Source organism: Hippopotamus amphibius, chromosome 17 (genome assembly GCF_030028045.1).
Source record: "Hippopotamus amphibius kiboko isolate mHipAmp2 chromosome 17, mHipAmp2.hap2, whole genome shotgun sequence".
NCBI classification, from domain to species: Eukaryota; Metazoa; Chordata; class Mammalia; order Artiodactyla; family Hippopotamidae; genus Hippopotamus; species Hippopotamus amphibius.
The window spans coordinates 46,009,753-46,032,661 of record NC_080202.1 but is presented as its reverse complement, the minus strand read 5'-3'; the positions used below and the strand labels follow the sequence as shown (position 1 = coordinate 46,032,661).

The following is a 22,909-nucleotide window of genomic DNA, read 5'->3' as shown; positions in this document are numbered from 1 at the left end:
AATACATGGTTTTATCTTCTATCAATCTTTATTTGTCTTTGTATCTTGTATTTGATTGATATGTCAGTATGTACATTTAGGAAATGTAAAGAAAGCTCAAATTGTTTGGCTGTCCTATAGAAAAATATTAATATCTAGGGACTTTCCTGGTGGCACAGTGGTTAAGAATCCACCTGCCAATGAAGGGGACACAGGTTCGAGCCCTGGTCTGGAAAGAGCCCACATGCAGAGCAGCTAAGCCCATGAGCCACAACTATTGAGCCTGTGTGCCAGAGCTTCTGAAGCCTGTGCACCTAAAGCCTGTGCTCCACAAGAGGAGAAGCCACTGCAATGAGAAGCCTGCAAACTACAACAAAGAGGAGCCCCCACTCCCCATAAGTAGACAAAGCCTGCGCGCAGCAACAAAGACCCAATACAGCCAAAAATAAATAAATAAATAAATAAATTTATTTTTAAAAAATCGATATCTAATATATTGTTACTCTACATTGATCAAATATGCATTGACGGTAACCGGATGAGGCCAATACTGAACCCAGGTTTGGCTCCTTACTGCTTGAGAGGCCAATACTCGAGACAATTGTTGGTGGAAAAGGAAAAGTTGCTTTATTCAGGAGGCCAGCAACCTGGGAAGATGGTGGACCAATGTCCTAGGACCATCTCCAAGTTGCTGGTTAGGAGACAAAGGTTTTAAAGGCAGTGTGAGGGAGGGGGCTGCAGGGTGTGTGAACAGCTTGTGCAGGATTCTCTGGATTGGTTGGTATCAAGGTAAAGTTTCAGGCATCACCAATCCTCTGGCTTTAACTAGTCTGGGGTCTGTGTGCTTGCAGTCAGCAGTTTTCATCTGATGGGGGTCTGCTTTCTGTAAAAACAACTTAGGAATGCGTGTTAGACCTTTATCTATATCTTTCAGGGAATTGGGAGTTCAGTGACTCTGCTATATGGCTGGTTTGTAGTCTAAATTATTACCAGTTTCCTGTCCCAACAGCTAGCTATTCTTTGTTTTTACATCTCCACTTTTCATAATCATTAACTCTTCAGCCAGCCTTTTGAGACCCAGGGGAGGCCTGGGAGACTAAAGCTTTTCTACATGTAAGAGGCAGATGGAGGACATGGGGGGTGGGGGATGGTCTGTCCTGGGAAGGCAGAAGACCCCATAGGGCCCTGCTTGGATACATGATTACTTTCAAGTTGTATAACATGTTACTGGAAAATGGTATATCCCAGTGAATACAGAGGGTGTTGTTAGGAAATGTTTTATATTCCAGTTTTATATTAACACTACTTGGGATAGTCATACTGTTTTGTTGGAATAGGCTTTTATTTAATTTGCTAGGAAAACACACCTGCTGGTGGCTACCACCTCTACTTAGCAAGTAAAAAAAGGTTCAAACAAAACAAAAAAATAAAGTTCATGAAAGTACTGTAAAACAAAGACCATAGATTAAAATTTTAAAAATAAATACTCCATTATTTACTGCTGATATTCTGCATGTAGGAGAGAGAGAGTCCACAGCTACATGTGATCATTTCTACTCTCTCATATTCTTAGTACCTTGAAGTTACAAATGTTTTTATACTCTTTTGTGTGGAATATTTATGAAGGACTAGCCTAGTAACTGAGTATGCTGTCTGGGATCTTTGTCAAAGAACTGTCTTTCTCTGTGAGTATTATTACCCTCTTTTACCAATTAAGCTGTTTCATTGAGGCTAGTAATTTTGGTAAGTATGTTGATTGTTTTCCTTAGTGGGGTATTTGAGGTGAGAAGGGTTGATGAAAACAGAAGGTTATTAATTACCTGGTAATTGGGATGTTTCCCCCTCCTCTTTTCTTCTGTGGCAATGCTTCAGGTTCTTTTGATACAGTGAATGATGTTGTAGGCAACATGTACCAGAGAAAGTATTATATAGCATTTATTTTAATCAGATCAATAAAATAATATTTTATGAATTAAAAAAATAACTCAGCTATCAATAAAATTTCTTATTCTGATAATAAAACCCCATATATTGTATCCTATTCATTATTATATACTTGTGAAGCAGAAATACAGTGTGTAAAATGTAGATTATTTTACCATCTAAATCCAAATATATACATGATATTGAAAACTATATATGTACCCCACCTATCATACTATTTCTTCTTTTAACAGTAAGCCTCTATACAAAGTTATTTAGTTCTTATTTTAATGTAGTGGTTTGCAAAGTTTTAAAATTTGTTATTTTTGGTTTTTTGTTTATATTTGGTGCTGTTAAAGCAGTAGAATCCTTTTGTTCCAAAGGAAATCTTGTAGACTACCCCAGTGTATAAAACGTAAAGTTGAGTTCCTCTGACCAAAGTGGGTTAAATGACCAAGTGAACTGCTAAAGCATCTCTCAACATAGCCTTAGAAATATGAGAAAGAACTTAAAAATTACTGTCCTGAGATAATCTTTTGACCAGGGTGTGTTAAAAAGAAAGAAAAAACAGATTTAGCTTCCCTCTAACTAGTGAATTACTTCTTGGCTATTGGTGGTATTCCATATTGACTCCTTAATATTTTAAAGTATATTTAAAATTTAAAAATTAATTTTATGATGGTTACAAAAAGGCATTGAAAAATAGAAAAGGTATGTATCATTTGGCAAATTCAGAAATGCTTCCCAGATATCAAGTTATATAGCTTTTGAGTCGCTCCTGTTTCTGCTGAAAGACCTAAATGAAGAGAGCTGGAGTTGAGCCAAAATATGTCAAGATGGTGTGGAAAATAGTTAAAGGGAATGTGAGAGACTGAATCCATAGGCTAGGAATTATATGGAGAAAATCATTATAGGCGTGGCCAGCCATTTAAGACCTCAGATGTTCTCTTCTCTGCTGGTTTCTCCAGCTTTACTCGTTTTAGATTTTTAAACTTTAATTGATATGTATATGTTCTATTCCTCCTAATTCTGACCTCTGATGGAGTTGAAATTAGCTTAAGGACTTTGTTTTCTTTCGGGCTTCATAACCTGACTCAGAACTTGTCTTCATGATATTGCTACTTTTGTGCAATATCTGTTCAAGTTAGATCTCAATATTTATTTCAGGCTTTAACTTTGAAACCTGGCACCAGTTGCGATTTACCTTGTTTTGGTGGTTTAGCAAAGAATGAGCCCCAAATTCCAAAATCTCTATCCACCCACATGTCTTTTCATAGGATGTATTTGAAAGGTGCCCAAGGAATCTTTTCTAAAACTGGTAGTTGCTTTTCTGTTTCAGCATATATGAAACCTTTAGGATCAAATGGAATTATAGGTCACAGAGATTTGTGTCCCTTGGGAAACAGGCCAAAATTTAGACACAGATTTTGTTAGATCACCTCCTAGTGTTATCAGCACCTGGTGACCTCAGATGGCTCCCTGTTTTTTTGTTTGTTTTTGTGTATTTTTTGTTTTCTTTCTTTCTTTCTTTCTTTCTTTTAGAATTCTAAGTAACTGAACTTAGTTGTATTTGAATATATGTACTGGATTCAGAGGGAGCTCCACTTAGGTGAAATGAGTTGCATTGCCTACTACTTACTTTAAGCTGGTCTTTAGCTGCTATAAATTGAAGACATTTAATTGAGAAGGTCTTTTTGTAACTTGCTCTTAGAAAATTTGATTATTTTGCCTTGGTGGTTGATGTGAAGCTGGTAGGAAATTATTGAGTGACAGAGTATAAAAGAATCATGTGAAATGGGATACACAAACTCTTCTTATTCTTTTTCTACCCTTTCTCCCCACATCAGAGAGATATCTGACATATTTAAGGCAAAGCTCTTGTAGTTAGAGAGATATGGGGCCCTACTAAAAGACAGAAGCAGGAAAAATGGAATAAAGACACATGCTCTTACTATAGAGTACAGTTCCTAAAAATTCAAGTGTAAATTTAAAAGCCAAGGAAGATAGAAAATAAGACATTATTAATTATAGCTATATGTGTGTATATATATGTATTTCCAATTTTATTGAGTAATACTTGACAAATATAATTGTATATAAAGTGTACAATATTATGATTGAAAGACATAGTGGAATGATTACCAAGATCAAGATAATTAACACATTTACATCATCACCTCACATAGTTAATTTTGTGTGTGTGTGAGTGGTGAGCATGCTTAAGATCTACTATCAGCAACTTTCAAGTATAAATTGCCATATTGCCATATTTTTAACTATGATCACTGTGCTGTACATTAGATTCTCTGAATTTACTATTCTTTTTCTTTTTCTTTTGAACTTATTATTCTTATACTGAAAGGTTGTGCCCTTTGACCTACATTTCCCTATTTCCCCTCCCCCACCCCCATCTATTCTATGATTCTATGAAATTGGCTTTTTTGTTTTTTTTTTTAGATCCCACATATAAGTGATACCCTACAGTATTTGTCTTTCTCTGTCTGGCTTATGTCACATAATGAAATGCTTAATGCCCTGCAGGCTTATCCATGTTGTCACAAATGGCAGAATTTCCTTCTTTTTTATGGCTAAATAATATCCCATCATGTATATATAACGTTAAAAAGTGAGATTGTTGGATCATATGGTAATTCTATTTTTAATTTTTTGAGGAACCACCATACTTTAAAAATAATGACTACCAATTTGCATTCCCATCAACAGTGTATAAGGGTTCCCTTTCCTCTGTATCCTCACCAACATTTGTTATCTCTTTTTGATAATAAGCACCCTAACAGATGTGAGATGATATCTCATTGTGGTTTTGATTTGCATTTCCCTGATGACTAGTGATGTTAAACACCTTTTCATATACCTGTTGATCATTGTAGCTATATATTTAAACCCTAGGCAGGCTCTTACCTGCTGGTGATGCACTTTGCTGACTATGCTGTATTCTAGTCTATGATCATAAACTATAGTAATTCTAAATCCTTGGATTAATTTTCCTTGTTCACAAAGTTGCCTCTGTCTCCCGTGTTTGTCACTTTGGTTTTGTAATCTAGTACCTATGTGTAAACATAAGAAATGGGTGTAAACATCAGTCAGAGATTATAGCTATAGAACCATCTGACATTGGAAAAAGTTTTTAGTCTGGTACAGTACTTTTATCTTCAAACATTTGAAAGGCTAAACTTAAACTGAGATTTGCCTCTTATTTCTAGGGCTATGGATTGCATAGTTTCTCTTGACTAATGCAAATGAAAATCTCAGCCTGACTTCTGTAACATGAAGATTTATTCATTCCACAAAATTAATCTTTTGGTCACTCAACAGTATGCAAAGGAAGTATAATTCTTATGAGTACATCAAATAATTCACATTTTCAAAAATTTCTTTATTGGATCCAACTTTTTCTTCATTGAGGCGATTTATTTTAAATGTTTTTCTTGCATAAGGGGACAAAGTACACATTGAAGAATTTGCAAAAGTGGTAAAGGATATGCATGATGCCTCCAGGTTAGAGGGTAAGTATTAAATTACTTGAGACTGTTAAATTTACTTTTATTGAAGGGATGCCTTTTTGTTTTATTTTTTACCTTTTCTGGTTCTGCTAATTTCTGGTTAACATGTTGGCATTGATCTGTTTATAGGTAAGCAACACTTGGTTTTGATTAAAAGTTGGCAGCTTTCATAATGAAAGAAACAAGGCTCTTTCTAGAAAGGAGTCTTTTTTTTTTCAAGTTTAGTGTTTTATTTTTTTAATTTTTATTTATTTAATTTTTATTATTTTTTTTGAGGTACACCAAGTTCAATCATCTGTATTTATACACATATTCCTGTATTCCCTCCCTCCCTCGACTCCCCCCAACCCTCCCCGTCCCAGTCCTCTAAGGCATCATACATCCTTGAGTTGAACTCCCTTTGTTATAGAGCAACTTCCCACTGGCTATCTATTTTACAGTTGGTAGTATATATATGTCTATGCTACTCTCTCACTTCGAAAGGAGTCTGTTTAAAGCTGTTTTTAATCCCTTTTTTGTTTCTAGTTTCTGGGGCTGTATGTAAAGTCAGCTACTGGCTTTAAAATTTTTCCAGATATGAATATTCTGTATATCATTTTAAGCCTCAGACTTGGACTCCAGCCTGTGTATAGGCTTCTATATTATATAATTTCTTGTAAATCTTTTGCTTCTTTGATAGACATCCCACATGTTCCTTTCTTTAGTTTTTGTTAAATACCAGCGAGACCATGTGCAGTTTGGTGGCACAGGTTTTCTATTATTTGACTTCCATTTTTGTTTAAAAGTTAAAAACGTAGGACTTAAACCAATGAAGATAGTACTTGTGGAGTTTGTGTACTTTCTTGTTTGGAAAATATCTTTAAAACAATGTCACTGGTAATTTATTTGAGTAACCATTCAAATGACTATTTGGTCAGTGAGCACTCTCAGGAAAAGAATGACAACACAGACAAATGTTAGGGAAACAAAATGCAGAGTCATTTCTATGTGCAAAGAAGGAGACAAATACTTTACAGATTTTCAATACTCAGTCTGCCCAGGCATATGAAATTCCTACTATAAGAGGTTCTCTTTTAGGTTAAGAAATGTGTTTAATATTTTGTTGTTTATATATAAAAATATTTTACCTGGGTCATAACATAATTAACATCAACATAGTGTGGTAGTTAATTAGATTAGATAAACTATAGGAAACTGCACAGAAGTAGAAAAGAGCATGGGCTATGGAATATGATAGAGATGGGTTTGTGGTTCTTTGACTTATTAGTTTGCTGCTCACTCTAGGCCATTCTGATTTCTTCATCTTTAAAACAAGGACACTAATAACATCGTGTTTCTCATAGAGTTGTTGGGATCAACTCCAAAAACACATGTAAAGCATATAACCTAGTTATTAGGTACATATTTTCTGCTGAGCAAATGGTCGTTAATTTTGAAATCAGAGGCAGAGCTCAGAAAGACTTGTATTTAGGACAAGTAACTTTTTATGTGAAGGAAGAAAAAAATGAAATTAAGCCACTGAGAAAGGAGAACAAATAGATATAAGTTAGGTACCTGAATATGGGGGATGGTCACAGCGATTAGGGGGATGGCATTGGAATCTGCCAGTCAGTGCAACATAAGGCCAGTAATTACAGGGAAGAGTAAAGAAGGGCTACCTGAGAAGAAAAGAGTTAACATAGCAGGCCTGAGGATGTTCAGAATGCTCCCTCCATTACTAACTGATCAGGCTAGTTCACTGTGCCTAGACCATCTGCTGGAGAACTTGGAGGGGCCTGGAGAAGAGGCATAGTGTGCAAAGTTCTGTGCTTCCTTTCAACAAATATGGTCAGTGTCTGATCTTATAGTTTAAGGTATTAGAGGTAGGGCAGGCAGTGCTAGGTAATGATGAAGATTAAGGATAGCCATTGGTGTGGATTACTTTGGAAAAGAAGTGAAGGCTTGTTAAAGTTAAGAGGTCAAGGTGCTCTGAGGTTAGGATCATCCTTAATATCACTGTATGATAATGGGATATGGGATTGAGGGAGGATTATGATCAACGTGCCAAAATCCTTAGAGAATGTGGAGGAGTGATCAGAGTGTAATAGAGGATGGTGTCAGCAGGGTGGCATAGTTGAATATTAGGCTTGAGCCTCAAAGGGGAGAGAGAAAGTTTGATTGAAGTTGGAACTAAAATAGGCTGACAACAGCAGCAGAAAACTAGGAGGATGTTGCTCTGCTTCCTGGTCCTATGATATGTGGAGCATGGGAGGATGAATAGACTCTACTCAAAATGGCTGTGCAAGGAAACAGTATTTTAAAGGAAACCAAGTTTTAGTTAAGACAAAGATGCAGAGCTGATACAGGTTTTCAGGTGCTGGCAAAGCTCAGATTGCCATTTGCAGTTGCCTCCCAATGATGATGGGGGACAGGAAGTGAGGCAGAATCTAAGGCAATAAAAAGCTGTGATTGGGCTTCCTAGGTGGCGCAGTGGTTATGAATCCACCTGCCAATGCAGGGGACACAGGTTTGATCCCTGCTCCAGGAAGATCCCACATGCCACGGAGCAACTAAGCCCATGTGCCAAACAAACAAACAAACAAAAAAGCTGTGATTATTGTTTGTAGCTAGTTCCTGTTGGCTTTAATAATAACAATAATAATTTTATTACTATTAATAGTATGACATTTATTAAGCCCTTAGTATATGTCTAACACTGTTTTAAGTGTTTTTCAGTACATTATCATATTTAATCTCCACATCAACCTCGTGAAGTAGGTATTATTGTAATCTCATTTTGTATATAAGGCAACTGAGCTTTATAGAGGGTTAAGTAATAAAAATTTGCTCAAGGTCACACAGTTCCAGGTCACAAATCCCAGAGCCAGCGTTTGAATGCAGGTCTATCTAACTAAAAGGGCTGGACATGAAGCAAAATTCCAGATGCTAGGGTACAATTGAGTCTTTGTAGAATTGAAAAGAAAAGGTGAATAAGTCCTTGTGATACTTGTGTTTCATATTTTACATTTCTCATGATTCTGAAATTTATTTCACCTCAATAAATGAAGTTAATTTTGCTTGCTACCATTAGAGCTCCATGGTAAAATAACTACTATGTGTAATTGCAGTGAAAAATTCAGCTATTTGAATCATTTCGGTTGTGTTAATTTTATATTAGCACCAGAGAAACATGATAGACGAAGAACTCTTTGCACATTGTACTGCTGGACATAGAATTTCCCAAGGGCTGGATTCTTCGCTAAAATTTCTTATTCCTCAATTCAGGATGTGATAATAAACCATGGCCTGCCACTGACAAAAGCCTTTAGTGATGGCTACTGCTTTTAAAATCAGAGATTAGATCAATTACTCTAAATAACTTCTTTCTGTTTCTAGAGTTACGGAAGATTGTCTTAGCTGTTGATTTGCCTGAAGGTGACGTGATACCTAGGAAGGACTTGGAAGGCTTTCTAAGAGATATCGGGATTAACTCACCTAGAGAAGAGGTAGAGAAAATCCTTCAGTCAGATTTTGTTTCTGGTAAGCGTTTAAATATTTCTATCAGGTTTTTTGTTTGTCTCATTTTGTTTTTGATAGGAGTTCTTATAAAGAAAGTGTGCAAGGTCTTTGCTCAAGTAAATGCAGTTCCTTTGTTGAGCAAATATCTATAGGTATTTGCTTGTTACTTTAAACATTATCTTTGAAAAGGAATCTTTCCTCTTTTGCAGTTATGAGAATAATTTTAATATGCAGGTTGAAATTTTATGGAGAGTGGGCATATTGAAATCCTCTCTCCTCAGATGTATCTTAATGTAGTGACTGAAAAATAGTTTGGGAATTCAGGCCCTGTAAGTAGAAATCCTAGCTTTGTCACTGGGCAGAGTGAAGTTATTTGACTTCAAAAATTTCTTGGTATTTAAGGTTTTTTTTTTTGCAGGTAGGGCCAGAACTAGTATCTACAATCTTGTACGGTTATTGCAAGGCATATTGGATGAAAATGAATCCAAAGTATCTTGTAAATAAAGTTTTCAAGCATATGTAAAAGTTGTATGCCGATTTTGATACTACATTTTTAATATTTCCTTGTCCACAAATTCTTGTGTGTGAGCTCTCTCCTTTTTCCTTCCAGAAGACAATTTGGTGAATGTTAAAGACTGTATGAAGGCTTTGAGAGACACCCAGAAATTTTCCAATTTTATTCGTAAGATCTTTATGATAAAACTGTTAAAAAGCAACAACTCAGGACTAATTCAGAGGTCATCAAATCAAACACTATATTGGGTGCTTAATCTTCTTTGTAGTATCTGTGACAAATGTTTGTTTCATCTATATTTGAGCACTTCCAATTATGGTAAACTTTACTATTTTTTTTTTTCATTTAAGAATTGTGCATTTGTAATGGCAAAGATTGGGAAAAAATAAGGTTGTGGCTTTTTCCAATAGTCAAAATAAGAAAATTGTATTATATACTAATGGCAATATTTAAAATGTTATAAAAATTTTAATGACCAGAAATGTAAGAAATACAAAGTATAGTACAGCTACTGTGGAGAACAGTATGGAGGTTCCTTAAAAAACTAAAAATAGAGATACCACATTATCCAGTAATCCCACTCCTGGGCATATACCCAGAGAAAACCATAATTTGAAAAGATACATGCATCCCTATGTTCATTGCAGCACTATTTACAATAGCCAGGACATGGATGCAACCTAAATGTCCATCAACAGAAGAATGGGTAAAGAAGATGTGGTACATATATATATAAAAGAATATTACTCAGCCATAAAAAAAGAATGAAATAATGCCATTTGCAGCAACATGGATGGACCTAGAGATTGTCATACTGACTGAAGTCAGACACAGAAAGACAAATATCATATGATATTGCTTATATGTGGAATCTAAAAAAAAATACAAATGAACTTATTTACAAAACAGAAATAGAGTCACAGATGTAGAAAACAAACTTGTGGTTACCGGGGGAGAAAGGAGAGGAGGGACAAATTGGTAGACTGGAATTGATATACACACACTACTATATATAAAATAGGTAACTAATAAGGACCTACTGTATAGTACAAGGAACTCTACTCAATATTCTGTAACTACCTACATGGGAAAAGAATCTAAAATAGAGTGAATATATGTATATGTATAACTGATTCACTTTGCTGTACACTTGAAACTAACACAACATTGTGAATCAACTATACTCCAACATAAAATTTAAAAAAAGAAAAAAAAAAGAAATACAAAATATAGCCTCTTGTAATGTCACCCTCTGGAAAACCCCTGTTAATATTTGGTAAACATTCTTTTAGGCTTTTTTCCTTTACATCAGTGAATATTTGTGTATTCCAAGTTATTATTTAAAAATTAGATTACTATGTCCATAACTTGCTTAAAAAAATTAACAGTGTGTCTTAGATATTGTTTCATGTTTCACTACACTGTATAAGCTACCTGATTTTTTTTCTTCCAGTTTTATAGAGGTATATTTGACACATAGCACTGTGTAAATTTAAGGTGTATAGCATAGTGATTTAATTTACATACATCATTAAGTGATTATCACAGTAAGTTTAGTGAACATCCATCATTTCATATAGACACAAAATTAAAGAAATTTTTTTCTTGTGATGAGAACTGTTAGGATTTATTCTCTTAACTTTCGTATATAACATACTGCAGTGTTAATTATATTTCTCATGATGCACATCACATCTCTAGGACTTATTTATCTTGTAATTGGAAGTTTGTGCCTTTTAACCACCTTCATCTCATTCCTCCTCCTCTACTCTCCACCTCTGGTAAGCACAAATCTGATATCTTTTTCTATAGTTTGTTTTTAAAGTATAATTGACATACAACACAATGTTCCTGTTACACAACATAGTGATTTGATATTTCTTAACATTTCAAACTGATCACCACAATGAGTCTAATTACCATATGTCACCATGCAAAGATACCACATAGTTATTGACTATGTTTCACACACTGCACATTTCATACCCATGACTCATTTCTTTGTTAACTGCAAGTTTGTACCTCTTAATCTGCCTCACCTATTTCCTCCTTCTCCCCACCCCGTTCCCCTCTGGCAAACACTTGTTTGTTCTCTGTATCTAAAAATCTGTTTCTGTTTTGTTATTTTTAAAAAAAAATTTTTTTTTAATTAATTAATTTATTTATTGGCTGCATTGTGTCTTCATTGCAGCGCACAGGCTTTCTCTTTGCAGTGAGTGGGGGCTACTCTTCGTTGTGTTGTGCAGGCTTCTCGTTGCAGTGGCTTCTCTTGTTGCAGAGCATGGACTCTAGGTGCACGGGCTTCAGTAGTTGTGATGTGGGCTCAGTAGTTGTGGCTCACGGGCTCTAGAGCACAGGCTCAGTAGTTGTGGTGCACGGGCTTAGTTGCTCCGTGGCATGGGGGATCTTCTGGGTTTTGAGGGATCAAACCTGTGTCCCCTGCATTGACAGGCAGATTGTTAACCACTGCGCCACCAGGAAGTCCTCTATGTATATTTTTAAAGACAAAAGACGATCTTCTAAAACTTTAATGGTTTCATGAAGGACTTTCTGTTGCTCTCTCAGCTGCTGATTTTTGATGAAGAATTCTTGTAGTCTTTGTGCATCTAAAATTCGTTCCTTTTTCACTTTGGTTACTTTACTTGCAAACCTTGTACTTCTTTATTATGATACTTCTTTAGTTTTGTCCAAAGATCCTTAAAGTCATTAGATACATCTGCAGAACTAGGGCTTCCACAACTGCTTCCAGAGACGTTCATCATGCTTAATATGCTCCACACTTGTAGTGCCTAATGTTTTTCTGACCTTTTCTGTTATATTATATACGTCTGAAGTTGTCTTTGGCCAGTTTAAATATTGTTTGCAAGATTCCCTTGAGATTCTCAAAAGCCCTAGCAGAAAGGCGAGCATGCTCTGGGGCTGGGAAGAGACAGCCCTTTGCTTTTCTCTTTGTTCCCTCACTAATCTGCCAAACCGCCAGCAGCCAAGCCACCCCATTGGGGCAGCCTGTGCTTTGTTGGGCTGTGGGAGGGCCTAAGGGCCTGTTTCGTTATTTTTGTTCATTTCTTTTTTGTTTGTATTCCACGTATAAGTAAAATCATACAGTTTTGTATTTCTCTGTATGACAGTTCATTTAGCATGGTATCCTCTAGGTCCATCCATGTTGCAGCAAATTGCAAGATTTTATTCATTTTTATGGCTGAGTAATATTCCATTGTATATGTACACCACATCTACTTTATTCATTCATCTGTTGATGGGCACTTAGGTTGCTTCTGTATCTTGACTATTGTAAATAATGCTGCAATGAACATTGTGATGCACATATCTTTTCTAATTAATATTTTTGTTTTCTTTGGATATATGCCCAGGGGTGGAATTGCTGGGTCATATGTAGTTCTATTTTTAGTTTTTTGAGAAATCTTCATACTGTTTTTCATAGTGGCTGCACCAGATTACATTACCACCAACAGTGCAAAAGATCTCCCTTTTCTCCGCATCCTTGCCAAAACTTGTTATTTGTTGTCTTTTTGATAATAGCCATTCTGACAGGTATGAAGTGATATCCCATTGTGGCTTTGATTTGCATTTCCCTGATGATTAGTGATGTTGAGCATATTTTCATGTGCCTGTTGGCCAACTGTATGTCTTCCATAGAAAAATATGTATTCAGATGCCCTGCCCATTCTTTAATATGTTTGCTTATTTTTTGACTGAATTGTATGAGTTCCTGTGTATTTTGTATATTTACCCCTTATCGGATGTATTATTTGCAGACATCATCTCCCATTTAATAGGTGGCCTTTTCATTTTGTTGATAGTTTCCTTCACTGTGCAGAAGCTTTTTAATTTGATTTAGTCCTGTTTGCTTATTTTTGTTTTCGTTTCCCTTGCCTAAGCAGACATGTCCAAAAAGATATTACAAAGACTATTGTCAAACAGCATCCTGCCTATGTTTTATTCTAGAAGTTTTATAGTTTCAGGTCTTACATTTAAGTATTTAATTCATTTCGAATTTATTTTTTTGCATGGTGTGAGAGAGGAGTCCAGTTTGATTCTTTTGCATGTAGCTTTCCAGATTTCCCCAACACCATTTATTGAAGAGGCTGTATTTTCCCCATTGTATTTTCTCACTCCTTTGTCATAGGTTAATTGCCCATATTAGTGTGGGTTCATTTTTGGACTCTCTGTTCTGTTTCACTGATCTATGTGTCTGTTTTTGTGCCAGTACCATACTGTTTTGATTGCTGTAGCTTTGTAGCAGTTGAAATCAGGAAGTGTGGTACCTCCAGTTTTGTTCTTTCTGAAGATTATTTTGGCTATTTGGGTGTATTTTACATTTCCGTACAGATCTTGGAATTATTTGTTCTAGTTCTGTGAAAAATACCATTGGTATTTTTTTAAATTAATTAATTAATTAATTTAATTTATTTTATTGGCTGCGTTGGGTCTTCGTTGCTGCACACGGGCTTTCTCTAGTTGCTGCGAGCAGGGGCTACTCTTCATTGTGGTGCGCAGGCTTCTCACTGTAGTGGTTTCTCTTGTTGTGGAGCACGGACTCTAGGCACATGGGCTTCAGTAGTTGCGGCACATGGGATCAGTAGTTGTGGCTCACGGGCTCTAGAGCACAGGCTCAATAGTTGTGGTGCACGGGCTTATTTGCTCCATGGCATGTGGAATCTTCCCAGGGCAGGGCTCGAACCCGTTTCCCCTACATTGGCAGGCAGATTCTTTACCACTGTGCCACCTAGGAAGTCCACCATTGGTATTTTGATAGGAATTGTATTGAATCTGTCTTTGTTTGGTTTTGTTATCAGGGTGATGGTGGCTGTGTAGAATGAGTTTGGTAGAGTTCCTCTGCAATTTTTTGGAATAGTGACAGGTGTTAATGCTTCTCTAAATATTTGATAGAATTCACCTGTGAAGCCATCTGGTCCTGGACTTTTGTTTGTTGGGAGTTTTAAAAATTACTGATTCAGTTTATTACTGGTAATCAGTCTATTCATATTTTCCATTTCTTCCTTATTCAGTCTTGGGATATTATAGATCTCTAGAAATGTATACATTTCTTCTAGGTTGTCCATTTTATTGGCATATAATTGTTCATAGTAAACTCATGATCCTTTGTATCTCTGTGGTATCAGTTGTAACTTCTTTTTCATTTCTGATTTTATTGATTTGGGTCCTCTCTCTTTTTTTTTTCTTGGTGAGTTTGGCTAAAAGTCTATCAACTTTATCTTCTCAAAGAACCAGTTCTTTGTTTATTGATGTTTTTAATTTTTTGTTTTAGTATCTATTTCATTTATTTCTGCTCTGATCTTTATGATTTCTTTCTTTCTACTAACTTTGGGTTTTGTTTGTTCTTTTTCTAGTTCTTTTAGATGTAAGGTTAGGTTGTATATTTGAGATTTTTCATGTTTCCAGAGGTAGGCTTATATCACTATAAAGTTTGATCTTAGAATGGTTTTTGCTGAGTCCCATAGATTTTGGATCATTTTGTTTTCATTCATTTATCTCTAGGTATTTTCTGACTTCCTCTTTGATTTCTTCACAGATCTGTTGGTTTTTTAGTAGAATGTTGTTTAGTCTCCATGTGTTTGTGTTTTTTCAATTTTTTTTCTGTAATTGATTTCTGGTTTTATACCATTGTAGTCAGAAAAGGTGCTTCATATAATTTCTGTCCTCTTAAATTTGCTGAGACTTGTTTTGTGGCCTAGTGTGTGATCTATCCTGAAGAGCATTCCATGTGTATCTGAAAAGAATGTGTATTCTGCTGCTTTTAGATGAATGCCTTATAGATCTCTATTAAGTCCAAAGGGTCTAATGTCTCATTTAAGGCCATTGTTTTCTTTTTTTTTTTTCATTTCTTAAAAAACTTTATTTTAAATTAATTTTCATTTAGAGAAAAGTTGTGAAAATAGTACAGAGAATTCACATATACCCTCCATCCAGCTTCCCCTTATGTTAATGATTTATATAACTGTAATTCATTTGTCTAAACCTGGAAATAAGGCCATTGTTTTCTTATTGATTTTCTGTCTGAATGATCTGTTCATTGATGTAAGTGGATGTTAAAGTCCTCTACTATTATTGTTACTGTCAGTCTCTCCCTTTGTGTCTGTGAATATTTGCTTTATGTATTTAGATATATAAAGCAACACGTATTTGTTCTATCATCTTGGCTTGATCCTTGGATCATTATGTAATGTCTTTCTTTGTAGCTTGTTTTAGTCTTTGTTTTAAAGTGTATTTTGTCTGATAAGTATTGCTAACCTGGCTTTCTTTTTATTTCCATTTGCATGGAATATCTTTTTTCATCCTCTCGTCTTCATTCTGTGTGTCTTTATATCTGAAATGTCTTTTGTAGATGGTGTATATATGGGTCTTGTTTTTGTTTCCATTCAGCCACTCTATGTCTTTTTAAAAAAAAAAAATTTATTTATTTATTTGCTGCATTGAGTCTTCATTGCTGCACACAGGCTTTCTCTAGTTGCAGTGAGCAGGGGCTACTCTTCATTGTGGTGTGTGGTATCCTCATTGCAGTGGCTTCTCTTGTTGTGGAGCATGGGCTCTAGGTGCACAGGCTTCACTAGTTTTGGCACATGGGCTCAATAGTTGTGGCTCATGGGCTCTGGAGCACAGGCTCAATAGTAGTGGCACACGGGCTTAGTTGTTCCGTGGCATGTGGGATCTTCCTGGAGCAGGGATTGAACCTGTGTCCCCTGCATTGGCAGGTGGATTCTTAACCACTGTGCCACCTAGGAAGTCCCCTACTCTGTGTCTTTTGACTGGAGCATTTAGTCCATTCACATTTAAAGTAATTATTAATAGGTAAGTACTTATTGTTGTTTTTTAAATTGTTTTGAAGCTGTTTTTGTAAGGTTGTTTTGTTCCTTTCTTCTTTTGTTCTCTTGTGATTTGATGACTATCTTTATTGTTTTATTTCGATTTCTTTTTTTTTTTTTGTCTGTGTGTATCTATTATAGATTTTTGGTTTGTGGTTACCATGAGATTTGTGTATAGCAATCTCTCTCTCTATATATATATATCAATATATATGATTATTTCAAGTTGCTGATTTCTTAAGTTCAGATGCATTTTAACAACCCTGTATCCCACCCCCTCAATGGTTTTTGACATCATATTTTACAGCTTTTCATATTGTGTGTCCCTTAACTACTTATTATGGGTAGAGATGGTTTTATTACTTTTCCCTTTAACCTTCCTACTAACTTTGTATGTGGTTGATTTACTACCTTTACTGTATATTTGCCTTTACCAATGAACTTTTTCCTTTCATAATTTTCAGTTTCTAGCTGTGGCCTTTTCTTTTTTTGCTTAGAGAAGTCCCTTTAACTTTTCTTGTAAAGCTGGTTTGGTTGTGCTGAACTCTTTTAACTTTTGCTTGTCTGTAAAACTTGATATTTCTGTCAAATATGAATGAAATCTTTGCCAGGTGGGGTATTCTTGGTTGTAGGTTTTTCTCTTTCATCATTTTAAATCAGGCCATTCTCTTCTGGCCTGCAGAGTTTCTGCTGAAAAGTCAGCTGATTGCTTTATGGGAGTTCCCTTGTACATAAATTGTTGCTTTTCCATTCCTGCTTTAAATAGTCTCTTTTTATCTTTAATTTGTCATTTTAATTGCAGTGTGTCTTGTTCTGATCCTCTTTGGGTTGATACTGTTTGGGACTCTCTGTATTTCCTGTATCTGGATGTCTGCTTACTTTCTCAGGTTAGGGAAGTTTTCACCTGTTATGTCTCCCAATATGTTCTCCACCCCCCTCTCTTTCCACCTTCTGGGACCCCTATGGCAATGTTAGTACACTTGATGTTGTGTCAGAGGTCTCTTAAACTATCCTTTTTTTTTTAATTCTTTTTTCTTTTTTCTGTTTTGTTTCAGTGATTTCCACTGTACTGTCTTTCAGCTTACTGATCTGTTCCTCTGTATTATCTAACCTACTGTTGATTCCTCCTGGTGTATTTTTCATTTCATTTATTCTATTCTTTATCTCTGTTTGGTTCTTCTTTATATTTTCTAACTCTTTGTTAAAAACTTCTAACTTCTCACTCTGTTCATCCAGTCTTCTCCTGAGTTCTTTGAACATCTTAATGATCATTACCTTGAATTCTTTTTCAGGTAAATTGTGCATCTCCAGTTCACTTTGTCCTTCATCTGTGATTTTATCTTTTTCCTGTGTTTGGAACATATTCTTCTGTTGCCTCATTTTGCCTAATTTGCTGTTTTTATTTCTGTGTATTTGTTAGGTTGATTATGTATCTTGACCTTGGAAAAGAGTAGCCTTTTGTAGGAGATAACCTGTGCATCAAAGCAATTCCCTCCCATCTGGTCACCAGACCCACATGTGGCAAATGTCTTATTTATCTGTCTCACTCATTCCACCTTTTGTCTCTGGACAGCTACAGAACTAGGCAATTATTCCACATATTTGGTGGAAATCTTTATAATTCTGTTTATGAACCATTTTAACATTTGGGCTCTTTCTTCTGTCAGTAGCCCTCTAGAGGTGTGAGAACTCTTAGGTTTTCTTTCTTTCCCATTAAATCATCTTTTCTCTGGTCTCAAATTTCCCATCAACTCTTCTTGACATGATATGTTTTTGAAACTTCTTACCAGTGACTAATGACTATATCATAGAACAAAGTAATCTATAAAATTATACTTTTACATAAATTAGCTAAATTTAAAGTAATTTATTGTCAATTTATTTTTTTTATTTGGCTGCATTGGGTCTTTGTTGCTGTGCATGGGCATTCTCTAGTTCTGGCGAGTGGGGGCTACTCTTCATTGCAGTGTCTGGGCATCTCGTGGTGGCTTCTCTTGTTATGGAGCGTAGGCTCTAGGCACGTGGGCTTTAGTAGTTGTGGCACATGGGCCCTAGAGCATGTGGGCTTCAGTATTTGTGGCGCATGGGCTCAGTATTTGTAGCACATGGGCTCTAGGGCACATGGGTTTCAGTAGTTGTGGCCCACAGGCTCTAAAGTAGTTGTGGCATGTGGGCTTATTTGCTTCACAGCATGTAGAATCTTCGTGGACCAGGGATCAAACCCGTGTCCCCTGCATTAGCAGGCAGATTCTTAACCACTGTGCCACCAGGGAAGTCCTATTGTTAGTTTCTTTTAATGAATCTTGAGAGATGCTTTTTTAGAAATGTAGTTTAGAAGTGTGAAGTTTTCTTTTTAAAATTAAAGGAGGTCACTCATGGATTTTCTAGTTCAAATGTTTGATGTTACTGTGCTAAACATAGACTATGATGACTCTAAATTGAGTGAAGTTGGCTGAGAAGAGCTAGGGTGTAGGAAAGGAAAGTTGGAAAGGGAAAGATTGGGATTTGAGAGCAATTATGAAGAATGAAGGGTAGTTTTTTACCAAAATAATGAGCTCATAGCAGAATAACTACACAGACATGTAACAAAATAATGTTAAGAACAAAGATAAAGGGCTATAGAAAACTGTAGGAGTGGAGAATGGACTGCTGTATTTACTTAAATGGCCACAAATATAGCTAGAGGCTGCCATTTTGGACAATGCAAATCTAGAAGAGTCCATCAGTTTTATTTTTATGTTCCCTAAATTTAGATCCATGGTCCAAATTACATGTTGTATGTATATTCTCTGTGTTTTTAGCATTGAATGAGACCATCAGTACCTTGGACTGCATGAAAGAAAGTAATCACTCTGATAAGAACAAATATTCAAACACTGATAACATTTATTTCACTGATGATAATATTCAAGAAATACTGGATGATTCGTTTGTTGAAGGTGAGTTGGTTGAGCAGATAATCAGCAGCTTGTAATTAAAATTTCTGCTAAAATTTTATCCAAGAGTTTCAAACTATTTTACCAAATACTTAATTCTTAAATGACACCAAAAACTTATTGGAACACTGTTACTACAGACTAGATACAGGGGGTATACCCTGTATTATATATCCACAGAGATTTAGTTATTATACTATCAAATGTCTGGATGATATCCCGGGCTGGATTGTAAAATTGGTATCAAAGTATTTACATATGTTTTTACATAGCTTTGAAATAATGTTTCCTTCTATAGTAATGTCATTCCAGAGTTAACCCTTTTCCTTTTATTAGTTTTATAAAGGTCTTAAGAGTTTTCTAGCTTTATTTTTTTAAGTGAAAGTCCCTTTGAGAAGTCCAAGTTTCTTGTTTCAAGTTTTCAGTAGCGCCCTCTTACCTTGGCATACCTAATAATTCCATTTTCTGGGAGTTTATCCTAAGAAAATAACCAGGAAAGTGTGCAAAGATTTAGCATTAAAGATGACATTGTTTAATATGGAGAAGCAGCATGTGTGCAGAAGCATTTTTTAGCCCTAAATTTTGATTCCTTCATCAAATGGAATAAATGCTAAAGTCATTTAAAAAAAAGGCCCTTTGAGACATCCAAGTTATTGTTGAATGAGTAAATTAAAATGTTTGTCTCTGTAACAGTCTACGTAAGTATTGATCTGATGTTTGCTCTGTTGACAAAGAATTTACCTGATCCATTTATACTCTCATCTGGGATGTCCACAGGTGAATTTTACCCACATTTATTTATTTATTTATTTATATTTATTTATTTATTTATTTATTTATGAACTTTTATTGAGATACAGTTAACGTACAATAAACTGCATATATTTCGAGTGTACAATTTGGTATCCCAATCTCCCAATTCATTGCCCCTCAACCCTCTACCCACATTTAGAAAGCCATTTTTCTAACTAAATTTAGCTCCAGCTAAAAAGTAAAATCAAATTTGCCTCCTGGGGAACAATTGGCAATGTCTGAAGGCAGTTTTGGTTGTCAAAACCGATGGAGGAGGACCACTGGCATTTAGTGAGTAGAGGCAAGGCATGCTGCTAAACATCCTGCAGTTTACAGGACAGTACTCCCACCCCCAATGATTTTATGGCCCTAGAAGTTAATTGTGCTGAGTTTGAGAAATGCTAGAGTTTTATTCTAAAGTTATCTTAAAAAATTGCCCAAACCTACTGTTTTGAAAGTACTTCTTAATAGATTAGTTACTTTGTTCATTCTGCTTAGAACAGATTTTAAAAATGAAGACAAATATATTTTACCTTTATTCTAACCTCCCTTTGTTTCAAGGTAATACCTGGACTAATTGTGAATTATTCTAAACTTCTTTAGCTACAGTATGGTCCATCCCTGCAAATGGGCAGAATTTATTTCTATTACTTGTACCTCAAATAGATCTCTGTACCAATTTGTGTTTCTGTAGGAAGTATGTAGGATGAATGGGTATAACTGCAAACTGTTCTTGGGCAAAGCTCCAGGATTAGATGGATAATAGATAGATAGGCAAGCAGAGACTGAGAAGGACAACTCAGACTAATAATTAAACATTTTATTGAATATATGGGCCTGAGGATTAATCTGCCTTCTTAGGGAAAAACGAAGCATCCAAACCGTGCCAATTTAAGGAGCTGGTGGAAGATGACAAATCCATGAAAGAGCCTAAGAAGTAAGGGAAACATGAATAGATAATAATATTCTGGAAACCAGGGGAAGATTTTGTGAGAAGAAGGAAATGGTCATCAATGATAAATGTTACTTAGAGATGAAGTATTTAATTTATCCATTGGTTTCCTTTCAAACTGGGTAAGATCAGTATGCCATGCCTTATTATGTGATATCTCTCTCTCTAAATTTGCAGGCTTTAGGAAAGATGCTTTGTCTTCAAATCTGAAATTACCAAAGACAGATTGTGAGAACTTTATATATTTGAGAAAACATTTCCTATAAAAGAGTTACTTTTTTAGAATGATTGCCAAGTGCCAATGGATTGCTAGTCCATTTTGCCCATTCCAGCCAGAGTGATGTTTTTTTCCTAAATAGTAATCTAATCATGTTACCTCCCCCATTTATAACTCTTTAAACATTTCCCACTGTTGTTAGGGTAAAGATAAAAATGCTGCACACCCTACTTTCTAGCATGATTGTGGAGCATTACTTACGTTCTGTACTTCAGCTGTATTGGTTTTCTTTCAGTTCCTTAGATGCTCTCTTTTCCTCCCACCACAAAGCCTTTGCATGTCATAGTCCCTGGAATATTCTTCTCTGACCTTCTTTGCCTAGTTAATTTTACTTATCTTTCAGATGATGTCTGGTTCTTCAGGGAAGCCTATCACTCCCTGTAGTTTAGGTCAGTTTCCTTTGTTATGTGCTCTTATTAAACCATATCCCTTTCATAGCACTTATTTCATATTGTAAATATGCAGTCATGTTTTTGATTATTTGATTAATGTCTCTTTCTTCCACTTGTCCATTAGGCTAAGGAACCTGTCTTCACTTTGCTCACTGTTGTTTCTCCAGATCCTTTAGCAATCCTGAGTTTCAGCAGGCTCTTAGTAATAGCTAATACTAATAGTTAATACTTATATAGTATTTAATGTGCTAGGCATTGTTCCAAATTTTAGGTTATTAACTCATACGATTATAAATATTTATGTAACTATTTATGAAATGAATGTCTGAATAAATGTCTTATCTCTTTAGCATCATCTCTCATCCATTCTGCATTTGTATATATTCTGTAGCCATACTAATTATTATAATTTAAATTGGCTCTATTTGCTTTCACTTCCATGTCTCTACATGTGATGTTTCCTTCTTTTATGTTTCCTGTCAGACAATCTCACATTTTTCCCCCCAATTCAGCTCAAATGTTACCTCCCACCCCATAAGACTTCCCAGAGTTCACCACTCATTATATCTAGGTTAGGTATACCCTCTCAGTGCTTGCATATTATCTTGTGCATATTTTTCTCATAGTACCAACTATATAATATATTATAATTTTGTCTACATGACATGATAGATTCAGTTCCTGTCTTCAAGGAATTTACAGAAAACTCTTCGATGAGAAGGCTGAAATTTTAATTGTTGGTCTTAGTAGTTATAAAGTTATTATTAGTAGAGTGAATATAGATCTAAAATGATATTATAATATTCTTTTCAGTGACCTCCATGAGGTTTAGATCTGCTGGTGTAATGCAACACTTTTCAGCCTATGGAAACATATACAACAAATTCGTTTTAAAGTTGAGGGAGAAATGGAGTGGGAAATGATAATGATGAAAAATTAAAAGGCCCAATAATAATTATGGTTTTTTTTCAAGGGTAATTCTTTATTTTCAGGTCAAGAATATGTAAGTGATGCACGTTTATTGTTTTTTCTCATTGATCCTTCATATTTTTCTCATTTTATTTAAAAAAAAATTTTAAGAACTTTTATTGAGATATAATTGACATACAAAAACTCTCACCCTCCCCAGCCCACCCCTGTAAGTCATCACCCATCATCAAGTTGATCTCTCTGTTTTATGCAGCAGCTTCCCACTAGCTATCTATTTTACATTTGGTAGTGTACATATGTCAGTGCTACTCTCTCACTTTGTCCCAGCTTACCCTTCGCTCCCCCAT

General features: G+C 35.5%; 2 protein-coding genes across 3 annotated transcripts in view; both read left to right on the top strand.

Moving 5' to 3' along the window:
• The window catches only part of LOC130839970 (RAD52 motif-containing protein 1-like), a 371,059-nt gene that overhangs the window by 228,655 nt on the left and 119,495 nt on the right, over positions 1 to 22,909 (top strand). The gene's annotated exons all lie outside the window — the stretch shown is intronic.
• Positions 1 to 22,909, top strand: part of LOC130840237 (EF-hand calcium-binding domain-containing protein 13-like) — a 162,482-nt gene that overhangs the window by 74,909 nt on the left and 64,664 nt on the right. Inside the window, 5 exon segments of the mRNA XM_057715538.1 lie at positions 1,237 to 1,239; positions 5,361 to 5,429; positions 8,802 to 8,945; positions 9,535 to 9,606; positions 19,085 to 19,222. Of these exon segments, the coding sequence (XP_057571521.1) occupies positions 1,237 to 1,239; positions 5,361 to 5,429; positions 8,802 to 8,945; positions 9,535 to 9,606; positions 19,085 to 19,222 (426 nt within the window).